Here is a 17853-nt window from a genome sequence, read left to right as displayed (position 1 = left end):
TGTTACATGTGAATAATGCTGTATAATAGACTGTATTTATGTTACTCACATGTGAATAATGATGTATAATACACTATTTGTCATTCACATTTGAATAATGCTGTATAATAGAAAGGTATTTTTCCCATGTGAATAATATAAATACAAAATGTTTACTTTTCTATTGTGAGTGAACTGTGGTGCTAAATTTCCCCCAGGGATCAATAAAGTACTTTCTACTCTATTCTATTCTATTCCTCAGCTCGTTGGTCCATGACTTCTGTTTTGTTTGATCGGCCGTTTTACTGCAGTGTTTGTAAACAATTAAAGGCAGGTAAAAAAAAACATTTACAAAAACGTTCATGTATATATCTGCGGCTTATGCTCTGAATGCAGCGAAAATATGTAAAAATAATTATATTTTTTTCAAATTTGGTGGGTGTGGCTTAAACAACGCTGCGCTTTATAGCCAGAAAAATATGGTACTTTTATAGATGAGAGTCATTAATAGATGTTTAGAGTCATTTGCTTCAGTGAAACATCGAGCTAAGACATCCTTCCATGTGCTAATAAGTCACATTTTCAAAAGTTTAGCAAGTGGAAGTAAATAAGGAGTTCAATATCTAGTCATTACAGGTCTGTGATGTCTGACTGTGTTATTGTACAGAACACAGCAGCCAATAACAGACATGAATATGCTCCAAAACTAAAAGTGCTGACACGGCAAGTCTAATTAAGCCCGGGGAAGTGAACTGAAACTTTTTCTTTCTTTTTCAGCGGCCCACGAAGTTTGACCGCTTTCTGTTTCTTCATTAGAGCTGAAATTAAAAGCATCAATCACAAAAAGGCTGAACGGAAAGTGGAGTGCAAATACCACACGTCTCTTTGCATGTCGAGTGGAGACAAAGGATGACGAATCTGACCTTATTAAAAAAAATATCCATTCTGCTCTCAGTGCAGTCGGGAAGTGCGATACCACCGATTGTCTTTACGATCTGATACCGAGGAAAATTCAGGCTGGTATTGGCGATACTGGTCCGATACCTTGTATAAATATACCCAATATGTATATATATATATATATATATATATATATATATATATATATATATATATATTAGATTAGATAGTACTTTATTTATTCCGTCAGGAGAGTTTCTTCAGGAAAATTAAAATTTTCAGCACAATCCCATTCAAGATCAGACAAACGTTAAAGGGAGACAGAACAGGATCGCTGACGGGTCTGCCGGCTTCCAGCGCCCCTTACAAAAAAGATGACATACAGGTAAACAAGGGGGGGTATGGGAGAAAAGAATAGAAGATTAAAATAAAATTAAAAAAAAATCGGTCTTAGCCTGGGCCCTGGAGTGGGGGTGCAGACTGAGGCCAAGGGGGAAAAAAAGCAAAAAAAAAAACTACTCATAACCATAGTACACATCCCTCTTCCATGTGTGTAAGAGGGAAACATCAAACATCAAAGAACACAGAGGACATTAAAGACATTAAAGCAGCAGATACAAGCAGACACTTCTACATACTAGCTATGAATAAAAAGTAAAAGAAACATATCCACTGTGGTGGCCTCTGCGGTGTTCCACGCCATCGTCCGCTGGGGTGGAGGGAGCATGGCCAGAGACAGGAGCAGACCCAACAAAGCAACCAAGACAGCCGACTCCACTCTCGGTCCAAGGAGACTGAGGTGTCCGACACCTGCTCACCCAGCCAAGACACCGCGAAGCCTCTCCGTCCCAGCGCTCAGTGCCAGCTCCGCAGCCCTGTCCCCTCATCCGCATCTCCTCCAGTCCCTCCAAACCGACTCCAGTGTGGCAGAGACCCAGCAGCTGGTCTCCATGGCCAAAAGGCTCCCGGGAGGCAGATCCAAAAGTCCACAAAAAAAGCACCACAGAGGTCACGAAAGTGAAACCCCTTGTCACACAGTCCCAAAGGGTCCTGGACCAAAAGGCAAAAAAATATAACATATATATATATATATATATGTGTATATATACATATATATATATATATATTGTTGACTGTATATATAGATATAGAAGGATAGATAAAATACAATCAACCAGAGTGGGGTTTGCATTTAGTACCTTTCATTCCGAGTCAACAGTCTTAACCCCTGGTCTATCCTGGGTCTTGTGAAGGTCAGATTGTGTTGCATACACAAATGTAACAGAGGACTTGTGGTTCAGTAAAGTATGATAGAGGTGGAAACAATTACTGACAAAATCTTGTCTGAGCAAGACCCAGAATAGCTCAGTGGATAAGACTGCTTCCTCTCATGCAGTACTACTGGGTTCAAATCCGTGACTTGGAAGATCTTGTTTTTTTGTATGGCCTCGATCATTGTTCACCGATTACATTTGTATATGAGCAAAAACCAAATCTTTATGGGACCCAGGATAGCTCAATGGTCAACGCTATGGGCTCCGAATTTGGGGTAGTGAGTTCAAACCCCACACAGGGAATCAGTAACTTGGCTGTATGGCGTCAAAACGACATACATTGTGGGCTGTTTCTTCTCCCCCACACAGAGTAATGTTATGTGCTAGTTGTTTGACTAACATATAGTTGAAAAATTAAGTCAACACTAAAGATAAAAATAATCAAAAATAAATTGTCAAATAGTCAATGATGACACCTCAGGGGTTACCTGTGTGTGTGTGTGTGTGTGTGTGAGAGTGTGTTAGAATGAGTGTGTGCAAGTGAGTGTAATTCCTGAGGTGGGTGGGAATAGGAGTATAAAGTTAATAATAAAGAGCGTTGACTAATGAGCTCTCCTGGGTACAATTAAAAAGGAAATAGGTTAATTGTAATTGGATAAAAAAAAAAAAGTTTATTGAACAGTCACAGTCACAATATATGTCACCTTGAAGCCTCCAGTCACTTTTGTAAATTACATGTCAACCCAACCAGGATCCGAACCCCACACCCTTCAACCTGAGTCAACAGTCTTAACCACTGGGCTATCCTGGGTCTTGGAGAGAAGATTTTTTTTTCATACACAAATGTAATCGAAGACTACTGGCTCAGTAAAGTAGGGTGAGATAGAACAAAATATCATCAATCAGAGCAGGATTTGAACTCAGTACCTTTCATTCCAAGTCAGCAGTGTTAACCCCTGGTCTATCCTGGGTCTCGCAAAGACCAGATTGTGTTCCATACACAAATGTAATGGAGGACTACTGGTTCAGTAAAGTATGATAGAGATGAAAACAGTTACTCACAAAAACTTGTCTGAACAATAGCTCAATGGATAAAACTGCTGCCTCTCACGCAGTACTACTGGGTTCAAATCAATGACTTGGAAGATGTTGTTTCTTTTGTTTTGCCTCGATCATTGTTCACTGATTACAATTGTATGTGAGCGAAAAAAAAAAAAGGCTTAATGGGACCCAGGATAGCTCAATGGTCAACACTGTGGGCTCTTAAAACAGGGGTACTGGGTTTGACTTCATATTTGGGTTATGTAACTTAGGTTCGAAATTTAGCTCCACTTCAATCATAGTTTACTGCGACAGATTCACAATTTAATTTGTGAATGAGCCAGACAACACTTAAAAAAAACTCAGTATAGCTCAATGGTTGAGACTGTTCCCTCTCCTGCAGTACTACCAAGTTCAAATCCATATTTAATAAGTTAGTATTTTTTTTTTTGCCCCGATCATAGTTCACTGATTACATTTGTATATGAGCGAAAAACAAACTTTAACGGGACCCACGACAGCTCAATGGTCAACACTGTGGGCTTTCAATACAGGGGTACTGGGTTTGAATCCCAATCGGTTTGATATGTACCTTAGGTTCAACATTAAGCGCCACCTCAATCGTAGCTTACTGCGACAGATGTCAAGATTCTATTAGTGAATGAGCCAGTTTATGAGTACAAAAAGACTAAGTGTAGCTCAATGGTTAAGACTGCCACCTCTCATGCAGTGCTACCGAGTTCAGATCCAGAACAAGGAAGATCTCTTTTTTTTTTTTTGCCTCGATCATAGTTCACTGATTACATTTGCATATGAGCGAAAAACAAACTTTAACCGGACCCAGGAAAGCTCAATGGTAAACACTGTGGGCTCCTAATACAGGGGTACTGGGTTTGAATCCCAATTGGTTTGATATGTACCTTAGGTTCAAAATTTAGCTCCACTTTAATCGTAGTTTACTGTGACAGATGTCACGATTCCATTAGTGAATGAGCCGGACTACACTTACACAAAGACTCTGGATAGCTCAATGGTTAAAATTGATCCCTCTCCTGCAGTACTACTGGGTTCAAGTCCATAACTAGGAAGTTACTATTTTTTTTTTTTTGCCTCGATCATAATTCACTGATTACATTTCTATATGAGCGAAAAACAAGCCTTAACAGGACCCACAATAGCCCAATAGTCAACACTGTGGGCTACTAATACAGGGGTACTGTGTTTGAATCCCAATTGGTTTGATATCCAACTTAGGTTCAAAATGAGCTTTACCTCAATCGTAGTTTACCGCGACAGATTCCATTAGGGAATGAGCCAGACTGTGCGTGCAGAAGGAATAAGGGTAGATAAATGGTTAAGACTGCTGCCTCTCATGCATTACTACTGGGTTCAAATCCAAAACTAGGAAGATATTGTTTTTTCTTTTTGCCTCGATCATAGTTCACTGATTACATTTGTATATGAGCGAAAAACAAACCTTAACAGGACCCACGATAGCTCGATGGTCAACACTGTGGGCTCCTAATACAGGGGTACTGGGTTTGATATGTAAGTTAGGTTCAACATTAAGCGCCACCTCAATCGTAGTTTACCGTGACAGATTCCATTAGTGAATGAGCCAGACTACACTAAGAAACAGATTCAGGATAGCTCAGTGGTTAAGACTGCTTCCTCTCATGCAGTACTACTGGGTTCAAATCCCTAACTACGTAGAGCTTGTTTTTTGTTTCGCCTTGATCATTGTTCACTGATCACATTTGTATATGAGCGAAAACCAAATCGTTACGGGACCCAGGATAGCTCAATGGTCAACACTGTGGGCTCGGAATACAGGGGTAGTGAGTTCAAACCCCACACAGGGAATCAGTAACTTGGCTGTATGGCGTCAAAACGACATACATTGTGGGCTGTTTCTTCTCCCCCACACAGAGTAATGTTATGTGCTAGTTGTTTGACTAACATATAGTTGAAAAATTAAGTCAACACTAAAGATAAAAATAATCAAAAATAAATTGTCAAATAGTCAATGATGACACCTCAGGGGTTACCTGTGTGTGTGTGTGTGTGAGAAAGAGTGTGTGTGTGAGAGTGTGTTAGAAAGAGTGTGTGCAAGTGAGTGTAATTCCTGAGGTGGGTGGGAATAGGAGTATAAAGTTAATAATAAAGAGCGTTGACTAATGAGCTCTCCTGGGTACAATTAAAAAGGAAATAGGTTAATTGTAATTGGATAAAAAAAAAAAAGTTTATTGAATAATTATTTTTACATCACATAGGAGAGGTGACACAGTCACAATATATGTCACCTTGAAGACTCCAGTCACTTTTGTAAATTACATGTCAACCCAACCAGGATTCGAACCCCACACCCTTCAACCTGAGTCAACAGTCTTAACCACTGGGCTATCCTGGGTCTTGGAGAGAAGATTTTTTTTTCATACACAAATGTAATCGAAGACTCCTGGCTCAGTAAAGTAGGGTGAGATAGAACAAAATACCATCAATCAGAGCGGGATTTGAACTCAGTACCTTTCATTCCAAGTCGGCAGTGTTAACCCCTCGTCTATCCTGGGTCTTGCAAGGATAATATTGTGTTCCATACACAAATGTAATGGAGGACTCCTGGTTCAGTAAAGTATGATAGAGGTGAAAACAGTTAGTCACAGAATCTTGTCTGAACAATAGCTCAATGGTTAAAACTGCTGCCTCTCACGCAGTACTACTGGGGTCAAATCCATGACTTGAAAGATGTTGTTTCTTTAGTTTTGCCTCGATCATTGTTCACTGATTACAATTGTATGTGAGCGAAAAAAAAAGGCTTAATGGGACCCAGGATAGCCCAATGGTCAACACTGTGGGCTCCTAATACAGGGGTACTGGGTTTGACTTCAAAATTGGGTTAAGTAACTTAGGTTCAAAATTTAGCTCCACTTTAATCGTAGTTTACTGTGACAGATGTCACGATTCCATTAGTGAATGAGCCAGACAATAATAAGAAACAGATTCAGGATAGCTCAATGGTTAAGACTGCTGCCTCTCATGCAGTACTACTGGGTTCAAGTCCATAACTAGGAAATTATTTTGTTTTTTTCAACTCGATCATAGTTCACTGATTACATTTGTAAATGAGCGAAAAACCAACCTTAAAGGGACCCAGGAAAACTCAATGGTCAACACTGTGGCCCCCTAATACAGGGGTACTGGGTTTGATATCCAACTTAGGTTCAAAATTAGCTTCACCTCAATCGTAGTTTACTGCAACAGATGTCACAATTCCATTAGTGAATGAGCCAGACTACACTCACAAAAAGACTCAGGATAGCTCAATGGTTAAGACTGCTACCTCTCCTGCAGTAAAACTGGGTTCAAATCCATAACTAGGAAGTTACTATTTTTTTTTTGTGTCTCGATCATAATTCACTGACTACATTTCTATATGAGTGAAAAACAAACCTTAACGGGACCCACGATAGCTCGATGGTCAACACTGTGGGCTCCTAATACAGGGGTACTGGGTTTGAATCCCAATTGGTTTGATATGTAACTTAGGTTCAACATTAATCGCCACCTCAATCGTAGTTTAACGCGACAGATGTCAAGATTCTATTAGTGAATGAGCCAGACTGTGTGTACAAAAAGAATCAGGGTAGCTCAATGGTTAAGACTGCTGCCTCTCACGCAGTACGACTGGGTTCAAATCCAGAACTAGGAAGATATTGCTTTTTCTTTTTGCCTCGATCATAGTTCACTGATTACATTTGTATATGAGCGAAAAACAAACTTTAACGGGACCCAGGAAAGCTCAATGGTAAACACTGTGGACTCCTAATACAAAGTTACTGGGTTTGAATCCCAATTGGTTTGATATGTAACTTAGGTCCAACATTAATCGCCACCACAATCGTAGTTTACCGCGACAGATGTCACAATTCCATTAGTGAATGAGCCAGACAAAACATAGAAACAGACTCAGGATAGCTCAATGGTTAAGACTGCTACCTCTAATGCAGTACTACTGGGTTCAAGTCCCTATCAAGGAAGTTCTTTTGTTTTTTTCAACTCGATCATAGTTCACTGATTACATTTGTAAATGAGCGAAAAACCAACCTTAAAAGGACCCAGAAAAACTCAATGGTCAACACTGTGGTCCCCTAATACAGGGGTACTGGGTTTGATATCTAACTTAGGTTCAAAATTTAGCTTCACCTCATTCGTAGTTTACTGCAACAGATGTCACAATTCCATTAGTGAATGAGCCGGACTACACTTACAAAAAGACTCAGGATAGCTCAATGGTTAAGACTGCTGCCTCTCATGCAGTACTACTGGGTTCGAATCCAAAACTAGGAAGATATTGTTTTTTCTTTTTGCCTCGATCATAATTCACTGATTACATTTGTATATGAGCGAAAAACAAACCTTAACGGGACCCACGATACCTCGATGGTCAACACTGTGGGCTCCTAATACAGGGGTACTGGGTTTGAATCCCAATTGGTTTGATATCCAACTTAGGTTCAACATTAAGCGCCAACGCAATCGTAGTTTACCACCACAGATGTCAAGATTCCATTAGTGAATGAGCCGGACTGTATATACAAAAAGAATCAGGGTAGCTCAATGGTTAAGACTGCTGCCTCTCACGCAGTACTACTGGGTTCAAATCCAAAACTAGGAAGATATTGTTTTTTCTTTTTGCCTCGATCATAGTTCACTGATTACATTTGTATATGAGCGAAAAACAAACCTTAACGGGACCCACGATAGCTCGATGGTCAACACTGTGGGCTCCTAATACAGGGGTACTGGGTTTGATATGTAAGTTAGGTTCAACATTAAGCGTCACCTCAATCGTAGTTTACCGCGACAGATTCCATTAGTGAATGAGCCAGACTACACTAAGAAACAGATTCAGGATCGCTCAATGGTCAAGACTGCTGCCTCTCATGCAGTACTACTGGGTTCAAATCCCTAACTAGGTAGAGCTTGTTTTTTGGTTTTTTTTTTGCCTCGATCATAATTCACTGATTGCATTTCTATATGAGCGAAAAACAAGACTTAACAGAACCCACAATAGCTCAATGGTCAACACTTTGGGCTCCTAAAAAAGGGGTATTGGGTTTGAATACCAATTAGTTTGATATGTAACTTAGGTTCAACATTAAGCGCCACCTCAATCGTAGTTTACCCCGACAGATGTCAAGATTCCATTAGTGAATGAGCCAGACTGTATACACAAGAACAATAATGGTAGCTCAATGGTTAAGACTGCTGCCTCTCATGCAGTACGACTGGGTTCAAATCCAAAATTAGGAAGATATTTTTTCTTTTTGCCTCGATCATAGTTCACTGATTACATTTGTATATGAGCGAAAAACAAACCTTAACGGGACCCACGATAGCTCGATGGTCAACACTGTGGGCTCCTAATACAGGGGTACTGGGTTTGATATGTAAGTTAGGTTCAACATTAAGCGTCACCTCAATCGTAGTTTACCGCGACAGATTCCATTAGTGAATGAGCCAGACTACACTAAGAAACAGATTCAGGATAGCTCAATGGTTAAGACTGGTGCCTCTCATGCAGTACTACTGGGTTCAAATCCGTGACTTAGAAGATGTTGTTTTTTGTTTCGCCTTGATCATTGTTCACTGATTACATTTGTATATGAGCGAAAACCAAATCTTAACGGGACCCAGGATAGCTCAATGGTCAACACTGTGGGCTCCGAATACAGGGGTAGTGAGTTCAAACCCCACACAGGGAATCAGTAACTTGGCTGTATGGCGTCAAAACGACATACATTGTGGGCTGTTTCTTCTCCCCCACACAGAGTAATGTTATGTGCTAGTTGTTTGACTAACATATAGTTGAAAAATTAAGTCAACACTAAAGATAATAATAAAAAAAAAAAATAGTCAAATAGTCAATGATGACACCTCAGGGGTTACCTGTGTGTGTGAGAAAGGGTGTGTGTGTGTTTGAGAGTGTGTTAGAATGAGTGTGTGCAAGTGAGTGTAATTCCTGAGGTGGGTGGGAATAGGAGTATAAAGTTAATAATAAAGAGCGTTGACTAATGAGCTCTCCTGGGTACAATTAAAAAGGAAATAGGTTAATTGTAATTGGATAAAAAAAAAAGTTTATTAAGTAATTATTTTTACACCACATAGGAGAGGTGACACAGTCACAATATATGTCACCTTGAAGCCTCCAGTCACTTTTATAAATTACATGTCAACCCAACCAGGATTCGAACCCCACACCCTTCAACCTGAGTCAACAGTCTTAACCACTGGGCTATCCTGGGTCTTGGAGAGAAGATTTTTTTTTCATACACAAATGTAATCGAAGACTCCTGGCTCAGTAAAGTAGGGTGAGATAGAACAAAATACCATCAATCAGAGCGGGATTTGAACTCAGTACCTTTCATTCCAAGTCGGCAGTGTTAACCCCTGGTCTATCCTGGGTCTTGTGAAGAAAATATTGTGTTCCATACACAAATGTAATGGAGGACTCCTGGTTCAGTAAAGTATGATAGAGGTGAAAACAGTTACTCACAAAATCCTGTCTGAACAATACCTCAATGGTTAAAACTGTTGCCTCTCATGCGGTACTACTGGGTTCAAATCCATTACTTGGAAGATGTTGTTTCTTTTGTTTTGCCTCGATCATTGTTCACTGATTACAATTGTATGTGAGCGAAAAAAAAAAGCTTAATGGGACCCAGGATAGCTCAATGGTCAACACTGTAGGCTCCTAATACAGGGGTACTGGTTTTGACTTCAAATTTGGGTTATGTAACTTAGGTTCAAAATTTAACTCCACCTCAATCATAGTTTACTGTGACATATTCACAATTTAATTTATGAATGACCCAGACAACACTTAAAAAAAACTCTGTATAGCTCAATGGTTAACACTGTTCCCTCTCCTGCAGTACTACCAGGTTCAAATCCATAACTAAGAAGTTAGTATTTTTTTTTTTGCCCCGATCATAGTTCACTGATTACATTTGTATATGAGCGAAAAACAAACTTTAACGGGACCCACGACAGCTCAATGGTCAAGACTGTGGAATCCTAATACAGGGGTACTGGGTTTGAATCCCAATTGGTTTGATATGTAACCTAGGTTCAACATTAAGCGCCACCTCAATCGTAGTTTACCGCGACAGATGTCAAGATTCTATTAGTGAATGAGCCAGTTCATGAGTACGAAAAGACTAAGTGTAGCTCAATGGTTAAGACTGCCATCTCTCATGCAGTACTACCGAGTTCAAATCCAAAACAAGGAAGATCTCTTTTTTTTTTGCCTCGATCATAGTTCACTGATTACATTTGCATATGAGCGAAAAACAAATTTTATTGGGACCCAGGAAAGCTCAATGGTAAACACTGTGGACTCCTAATACAGAGTTACTGGGTTTGAATCCCAATCGGTTTGATATGTACCTTAGGTTCAAAATTTAGCTCGACTTTAATCGTAGTTTACTGTGACTGATGTCACGATTCCATTAGTGAATGAGCCAGACAATACTTAAGAACAGTCTCAGGGTAGCTCAATGGTTAAGACTGCTGCCTCTCATGCAGTAATACTGGGTTCGAGTCCCTATCAAGGAAGTTCTTTAGTTTTTTTCAACTCGATCATAGTTCACTGATTACATTTGCATATGAGCGAAAAACACATTTTAACGGGACCCAGGAAAGCTCAATGGTAAACACTGTGGACTCCTAATACAAAATTACTGGGTTTGAATCCCAATTGGTTCGATATGAACCTTAGGTTCAAAATTTAGCTCCACTTTAATCGTAGTTTACTGTGACAGATGTCACGATTCCATTAGTGAATGAGCCAGACAATACTTTAGAAAAGTCTCGGGATAGCTCAATGGTTAAGACTGCTGCTTCTCATGCAGTACTACTGGGTTCAAGTCCCTATCAAGGAAGTTCTTTAGTTTTTTTCAACTCGATCATAGTTCACTGATTACATTTGCATATGAGCGAGAAACAAACCTTAAAGGGACCCAGGAAAACTCAATGGTCAACACTGTGGTCCCCTAATACAGGGGTACTGGGTTTGATATCCAACTTAGGTTCAAAATTAGCTTCACCTCAATCGTAGTTTACTGCAACAGATGTCACAATTCCATTAGTGAATGAGCCAGACTACACTTACAAAAGGACTCAGAATAGCTCAATGGTTAAAACTGCTCCCTCTCCTGCAGTACTACTGGGTTCAAATCCATACCTAGGAATTTACTGTTTTTTTTTTTGCCTCGATCATAATTCACTGATTACATTTCTATATGAGCGAAAAACAAGCCTTCACCGAACCCACAATAGCTCAATGGTCAACACTTTGGGCTCCTAATAAAGGGGTACTGGGTTTGAATCCCAATTGATTTGATATGTAACTTAGGTTCAACATTAAGCGCCACCTCAATCGTAGTTTACCGCGACAGATGTCAAGATTCTATTAGTGAATGAGCCAGACTGAACATACAAAAAGATTCACGGTAGCTCAATGGTTAAGACTGCTGCCTCTCATGCAGTACGACTGGGTTCAAATCCAAAACTAGGAGGATATTTTTTCTTTTTGCCTCGATCATAGTTCACTGATTACATTTGTATATGAGCGAAAAACAAACCTTAACGGGACCCACGATAGCTCGATGGTCAACACTGTGGGCTCCTAATACAGGGGTACTGGGTTTGATATGTAAGTTAGGTTCAACATTAAGCGCCACCTCAATCGTAGTTTACCGCGACTGATTCCATTAGTGAATGAGCCAGACTACCCCAAGAAACAGATTCAGGATAGCTCAATGGTTAAGACTCCTTCCTCTCATGCAGTACTACTGGGTTCAAATCCCTAACTAGGTAGAGCTTGTTTTTTTGTATCGCCTCGATCATTGTTCACTGATCACATTTGTATATGAGCGAAAACCAAATCTTTACGGGACCCAGGATAGCTCAATGGTCAACACTGTGGGCTCGGAATACAGGGGTAGTGAGTTCAAACCCCACACAGGGAATCAGTAACTTGGCTGTATGGCGTCAAAACGACATACATTGTGGGCTGTTTCTTCTCCCCCACACAGAGTAATGTTATGTGCTAGTTGTTTGACTAACATATAGTTGAAAAATTAAGTCAACACTAAAGATAAAAATAATCAAAAATAAATTGTCAAATAGTCAATGATGACACCTCAGGGGTTACCTGTGTGTGTGTGTGTGTGTGAGAAAGAGTGTGTGTGTGAGAGTGTGTTAGAATGAGTGTGTGCAAGTGAGTGTAATTCCTGAGGTGGGTGGGAATAGGAGTATAAAGTTAATAATAAAGAGCGTTGACTAATGAGCTCTCCTGGGTACAATTAAAAAGGAAATAGGTTAATTGTAATTGGATAAAAAAAAAAAGTTTATTAAATAATTATTTTTACATCACATAGGAGAGGTGACACAGTCACAATATATGTCACCTTGAAGCCTCCAGTCACTTTTATAAATTACATGTCAACCCAACCAGGATTCGAACCCCACACCCTTCAACCTGAGTCAACAGTCTTAACCACTGGGCTATCCTGGGTCTTGGAGAGAAGATTTTTTTTTCATACACAAATGTAATCGAAGACTCCTGGCTCAGTAAAGTAGGGTGAGATAGAACAAAATACCATCAATCAGAGCAGGATTTGAACTCAGTACTTTTCATTCCAAGTCAGCAGTGTAAACCCCTGGTCTATCCTGGGTCTTGCGAAGACAAGATCGAGTTCCATACACAAATGTAATGGAGGACTCCTGGTTCAGTAAAGTATGATAGAGGTGAAAACAATTACTGATAAAATTTAGTCTGAACAATAGCTCAATGGTTAAAACTGCTGCCTCTCACGCAGTACTACTGGGTTCAAATCCATGACTTGGAAGATGTTGATTTTTTTGTTTTGCCTCGATCGATTGTTCACTGATTACATTTGTATATAAGCAAAAAAAAAAGTCTTAACGGGACCCAGGATAGCTCAATGGTTAATGCTGTGGGCTCACTAAAGTATGATGAGGTGGAACAAAATGCTGCCAACCGGGATGGGGTTCAAAGCCAGTACCATTCGGTCGAATTCAACAGTTTATTAAGTAGTTATTTTAACATGACATGGTGTTTACTTTGGTTGTGTTTTCCGCTCCGTATGCTGAAAAAGTAAAGTAAAAATAAAACACAAAACGGTCCTAGTTACATGAGATACTAAGTATGTGGGGTTTACAGTAAGTCATTCATTTGACATTATTTTGTCTTAGTAAGTCAATATTTACCAAGTCAAAATAATGACTAAGTCAAATTTTTGACTTACTGTAATTAGGCGTTTGAAAAAAAAGAGTTGGGGCTCCATGCTGACATATTCTCAAGTCATCATGCTTAATTTATTACAGCATTTGGGAAGCCTGTAGTTGCCTGCAGGGACCCTGCCATTCAAAACTAGGCTGCTACATTACTAATCATTAATGTAGCATCAAGAGTTGGAATTGGGGGATAAATCACCAAAAATGATTCCCGGGCGTGGCCACCGCTGCTGCCCTCACCTCGAAGGGGGTGATCAAGGGTGATGGGTCAAATGCAGAGAATCATTTTGCCACACCTCTTGTGTGTGTGTGTGTGTGTGTGTGTGGGTGTGTGTGTGTGTGATAATCATTGGCACTTTAACTTTAACTTTTAACTCTAGCTGGAAAAAATTGTGCAATAGCAATAGGAGAGACTATTCATCCCTGAACACCATGGAGTTAATGTAGGCTTTATGATGCACTTAATTATATACACCAGGGGCGCTCACACTTTTTCTGCAGGTGAGCTACTTTTCAATTGACCAAGTCGAGGAGATCTACCTCATTCCTATTTATAATTTATATTTATTTATTTATGAAAGAGACATTTTTGTTAACAAGTTAATGGTGTTTAATAATACAAGCATGTTTAACACACATAGATTCCTTTATTTCACAAAGACAAGAGTATAAGTTGGTGTATTACCTGATTCTGATGACTTGCATTGATTGGAATTAGACAGTGGCGCTGATAACGTCCGCATTTTCAAATGAAGGAAAAAAAAAGTCCTCCTTTCTGTCCAATACCACATGAAAGTGGTTGGATTTGGCATCTCATTTGTCCAACTTGCATACTCGTTTTTAAACACTTTGTTATGAAAGTAGCATATGTGTGTGGCCCTTTAATGTCTGGCAGCAGGTGAGTGACGTCAGTGAGTGTGCGGGTGGGCAAGCAAGTGAGAAAGCGGTCGCTGAGGGCGGGGGAGAAATACATTGGCATCAAACTCCATAGCTTGCTAGCTTGTGCACGCTAGCTTTCTGAGACTCTTATTTTGTTAGCACAGGCAGGATGAAACAGGTCTTTTATGGTGAAGACAGGAACTGTGCAGTCGGTCTTTAGAGTTTTGACAGTAGGTACGGAGTCTCTAGAAATAAAATGTGTTTCTCTGCGTCCGCCCTGTTAGTGATTTTTTTTCTTAAATATGAGCTCGCAGCAGCCAGCGTCATCTCACAAGATCCTCGGGTGCCGAGAATGTCAAACAACTGACGAAAGTGAAGTCTTGGTATGATTGATGATTGCTCATTTTTATGTCTATTTTTTAATGCCTGGCTTGAGATCGACTGACACACCCTCCGACGTAATGCCCACCCCTGATATACACTATCAGAGACAGAAACTCTTCATTTATTATAATGTCCTTTTTTGCTGCTTCAACACAGAAAAAGGTTAAGTTAAATAACTTAGTTGTTAACTGTAGGTCAATAATGCGTGTCTTTCTCTCAGACGGACAGGGCTTTGCTGTCCGTAACACACACACACACGCAGACACACACCGCAAAACGAGCAAACGTTGCGCTAAAAGCTGATTAGTCTTCACCTAAAGGACTGCGAGCGAGCTGAGCTGCCGCTTATACTTCTAGAACGTCAACGGGCTCGTAGTGATGTTACTAGTAGTTGACTGGGAGGTGTTTATTATAATTTGGGGAGAGTCCCCTGCATTATGCTCACCTGCTAAACACCTTTCTGCTAACCCGCACCGTCTTTCCTCTCTGCCTGCGTCTGCCGTGAGCACTGACTCCATGCGCTCTTAATACCAATCAATCAATCAATCAATGTTTATTTATATAGCCCCAAATCACAAATGTCTCAAAGGACTGCACAAATCATTACGACTACAACATCCTCGGAAGAACCCACAAAAGGGCAAGGAAAACTCACACCCAGTGGGCAGGGAGAATTCACATCCAGTGGGACGCCAGTGACAATGCTGACTATGAGAAACCTTGGAGAGGACCTCAGATGTGGGAAACCCCCCCCCCTCTAGGGGACCGAAAGCAATGGATGTCGAGCGGGTCTAACATGATACTGTGAAAGTTCAATCCATAGTGGCTCCAACACAGCCGCGAGAGTTCAGTTCAAGCGGATCCAAGACAGCAGCGAGAGTCCCGTCCACAGGAAACCATCTCAAGCGGATCAGCAGCGTAGAGATGTCCCCAACCGATACAGGCGAGCGGTCCATCCTGGGTCCCGACGAGCGGTCCATCTTGGGTCTCGACTCTGGACAGCCAGTACTTCATCCATGGTCATCGGACCGGACCCCCTCCACAAGGGAAGGGGGGACATAGGAGAAAGAAAAGAAGCGGCAGATCAACTGGTCTAAAAAGGAGGTCTATTTAAAGGCTAGAGTATACAGATGAGTTTTAAGGTGAGACTTAAATGCTTCTACTGAGGTAGCATCTCGAACTGTTACCGGGAGGGCATTCCAGAGTACTGGAGCCCGAACGGAAAACGCTCTATAGCCCGCAGACTTTTTTTGGGCTCTAGGAATCACTAATAAGCCGGAGTCTTTTGAACGCAGATTTCTTGCCGGGACATACGGTACAATACAATCGGCAAGATACTCACTGTCGATTGGCTGTTACCGTTATGAATACGCACTGCTGATTGGCTGTTACCGCGCTGCCTGTAACCAATCAGATGGTTGTGTGGGTGGGACAATGCCAGCAGCTGCAGAGACATACTGACAGAGGCAGAGGCAGTACGAAGCGTAGCAGCTTGTTAAGACCTAAGTTTAGCACCAAATGATAATATAAATACATTTAACAAAGTCAAATACAAATAAGGCAAGAAGAGAAGTATCCTAGACTTGTCAAAAGAAAATATCTTACATCGTTTGTGATCTGAGGAGGCTCCTTAAGCCAGTCCCGGTGGTCCTTGACGTACCACCACTGGATCTCCAAGGAGGAAGGTGAACCTGCCCCGCGGAAAGAGCACGCCATCTCGACATCGACGCCGCTCTGGGTCGAGACGTCGTGGGGTACTTCTGTGAAAAGAGCTGGGTAAACAAGGTACATGCTTAGAAAACGTCCGCATGGGTGAGAAAGACTGTCGACAAGAGTAGTCATGACTGCAATTTGCAATCCCAGTAGGACTTGCGGGTGAATGCCCGATGTACGCGAGTCGCTGAAATGGTGAGTGGAACTGAAATGTCCGAGGTGAGTGGAGTGTGTGGATGGTGGAACGGGTCGAATCGCTTGAGAAATGCGGTAAATGGAGAGGTTTGTATATTGCCCATTCTTTGAGAGAATTCCTGGAAAATAGGGAATTTGGGGGAAAAAGAAAACATGTTTTGTGTTCCATATTTGGGAAGAGTCGTGTGCAGAGGTGGGTAGAAAAGCCAGAAATTGTACTCAAGTAAGAGTACTGTTACTTTAGAGATTTATTACTCAAGTAAAAGTAAGGAGTAGTCACCCAAATATTTACTTGAGTAAAAGTAAAAAGTATGTTGTGAAAAAAACTACTAAAGTACTGAGTAACTGATGAGTAACCTGTTCGTTAAATGATGACGGCAACAAATAATGCACAAAAACATAAAAATAGCAATGAACAAATTCAGAGCCAGGAATATCTCTTAAGCAACTAAAACAATATTATATATTAAATAATAATACATTAAAATAAAAATAAAATTAAGGCAAATTGAGCCACAATAACTTAACAGCACCGTAGGCTCAGTAGACATTGATTGATTGATTGATACTTTTATTAGTAGATTGCACAGTACAGTACATATTCCGTACAATTGACCACTAAATGGTAACACCCCAATAAGTTTTTCAACGTTAGTCAATTACTCAGTAGAAGCATTTAAGTCTCACCTTAAAACTCATTTGTATACTCTAGCCTTTAAATAGACTCCCTTTTTAGACCAGTTGATCTGCCGTTTCTTTTATTTTTCTTCTATGTCCCACTCTCCCTTGTGGAGGGGGTCCGATCCGATCCGGTGGCCATGTACTGCTTGCCTGTGTATCGGCTGGGGACATCTCTGCGCTGCTGATCCGCCTCCGCTTGGGATGGTTTCCTGCTGGCTCCGCTATGAACGGGACTCTCGCTGCTGTGTTGGATCCGCTTTGGACTGGACTCTCGCGACTGTGTTGGATCCATTGTGGATTGAACTCTCACAGTATCATGTTAGACCCGCTCGACATCCATTGCTTTCCTCCTCTCCAAGGTTCTCATAGTCATTATTGTCACCGACGTCCCACTGGGTGTGAGTTTTCCTTGCCCTTATGTGGGCCTACCGAGGATGTCGTAGTGGTTTGTGCAGCCCTTTGAGACACTAGTGATTTAGGGCTA

General features: G+C 40.8%; 2 protein-coding genes across 4 annotated transcripts in view; one reads left to right on the top strand and one right to left on the bottom strand.

Moving 5' to 3' along the window:
- Positions 1-17853, bottom strand: part of vstm2l (V-set and transmembrane domain containing 2 like) — a 214102-nt gene that overhangs the window by 16254 nt on the left and 179995 nt on the right. For both annotated transcript variants that reach the window (XM_061875407.1, XM_061875408.1), the window contains one exon: positions 16386-16552. In XM_061875407.1, the coding sequence (XP_061731391.1) occupies positions 16386-16552 (167 nt within the window). The remainder of the gene's footprint in view (positions 1-16385; positions 16553-17853) is intronic.
- The window catches only part of tgm2b (transglutaminase 2b), a 120144-nt gene that overhangs the window by 83803 nt on the left and 18488 nt on the right, over positions 1-17853 (top strand). The window contains exon 14 of one of the 2 annotated variants that reach the window (XM_061875401.1): positions 757-887. The exons of the other annotated variant lie outside the window; for it this stretch is intronic. The gene's annotated coding sequence lies outside the window, so the exon portion shown is untranslated. Of the gene's footprint in view, positions 1-756; positions 888-17853 lie in introns of those variants that run through there. 2 annotated transcript variants of the gene reach the window in all.

The sequence above is a fragment of the Nerophis ophidion genome, linkage group LG16 (assembly GCF_033978795.1).
Source record: "Nerophis ophidion isolate RoL-2023_Sa linkage group LG16, RoL_Noph_v1.0, whole genome shotgun sequence".
NCBI lineage: Eukaryota > Metazoa > Chordata > Actinopteri > Syngnathiformes > Syngnathidae > Nerophis > Nerophis ophidion.
The sequence above is the reverse complement of the archived record's forward strand: the minus strand, read 5'-3'. Positions and strand labels throughout refer to the sequence as shown.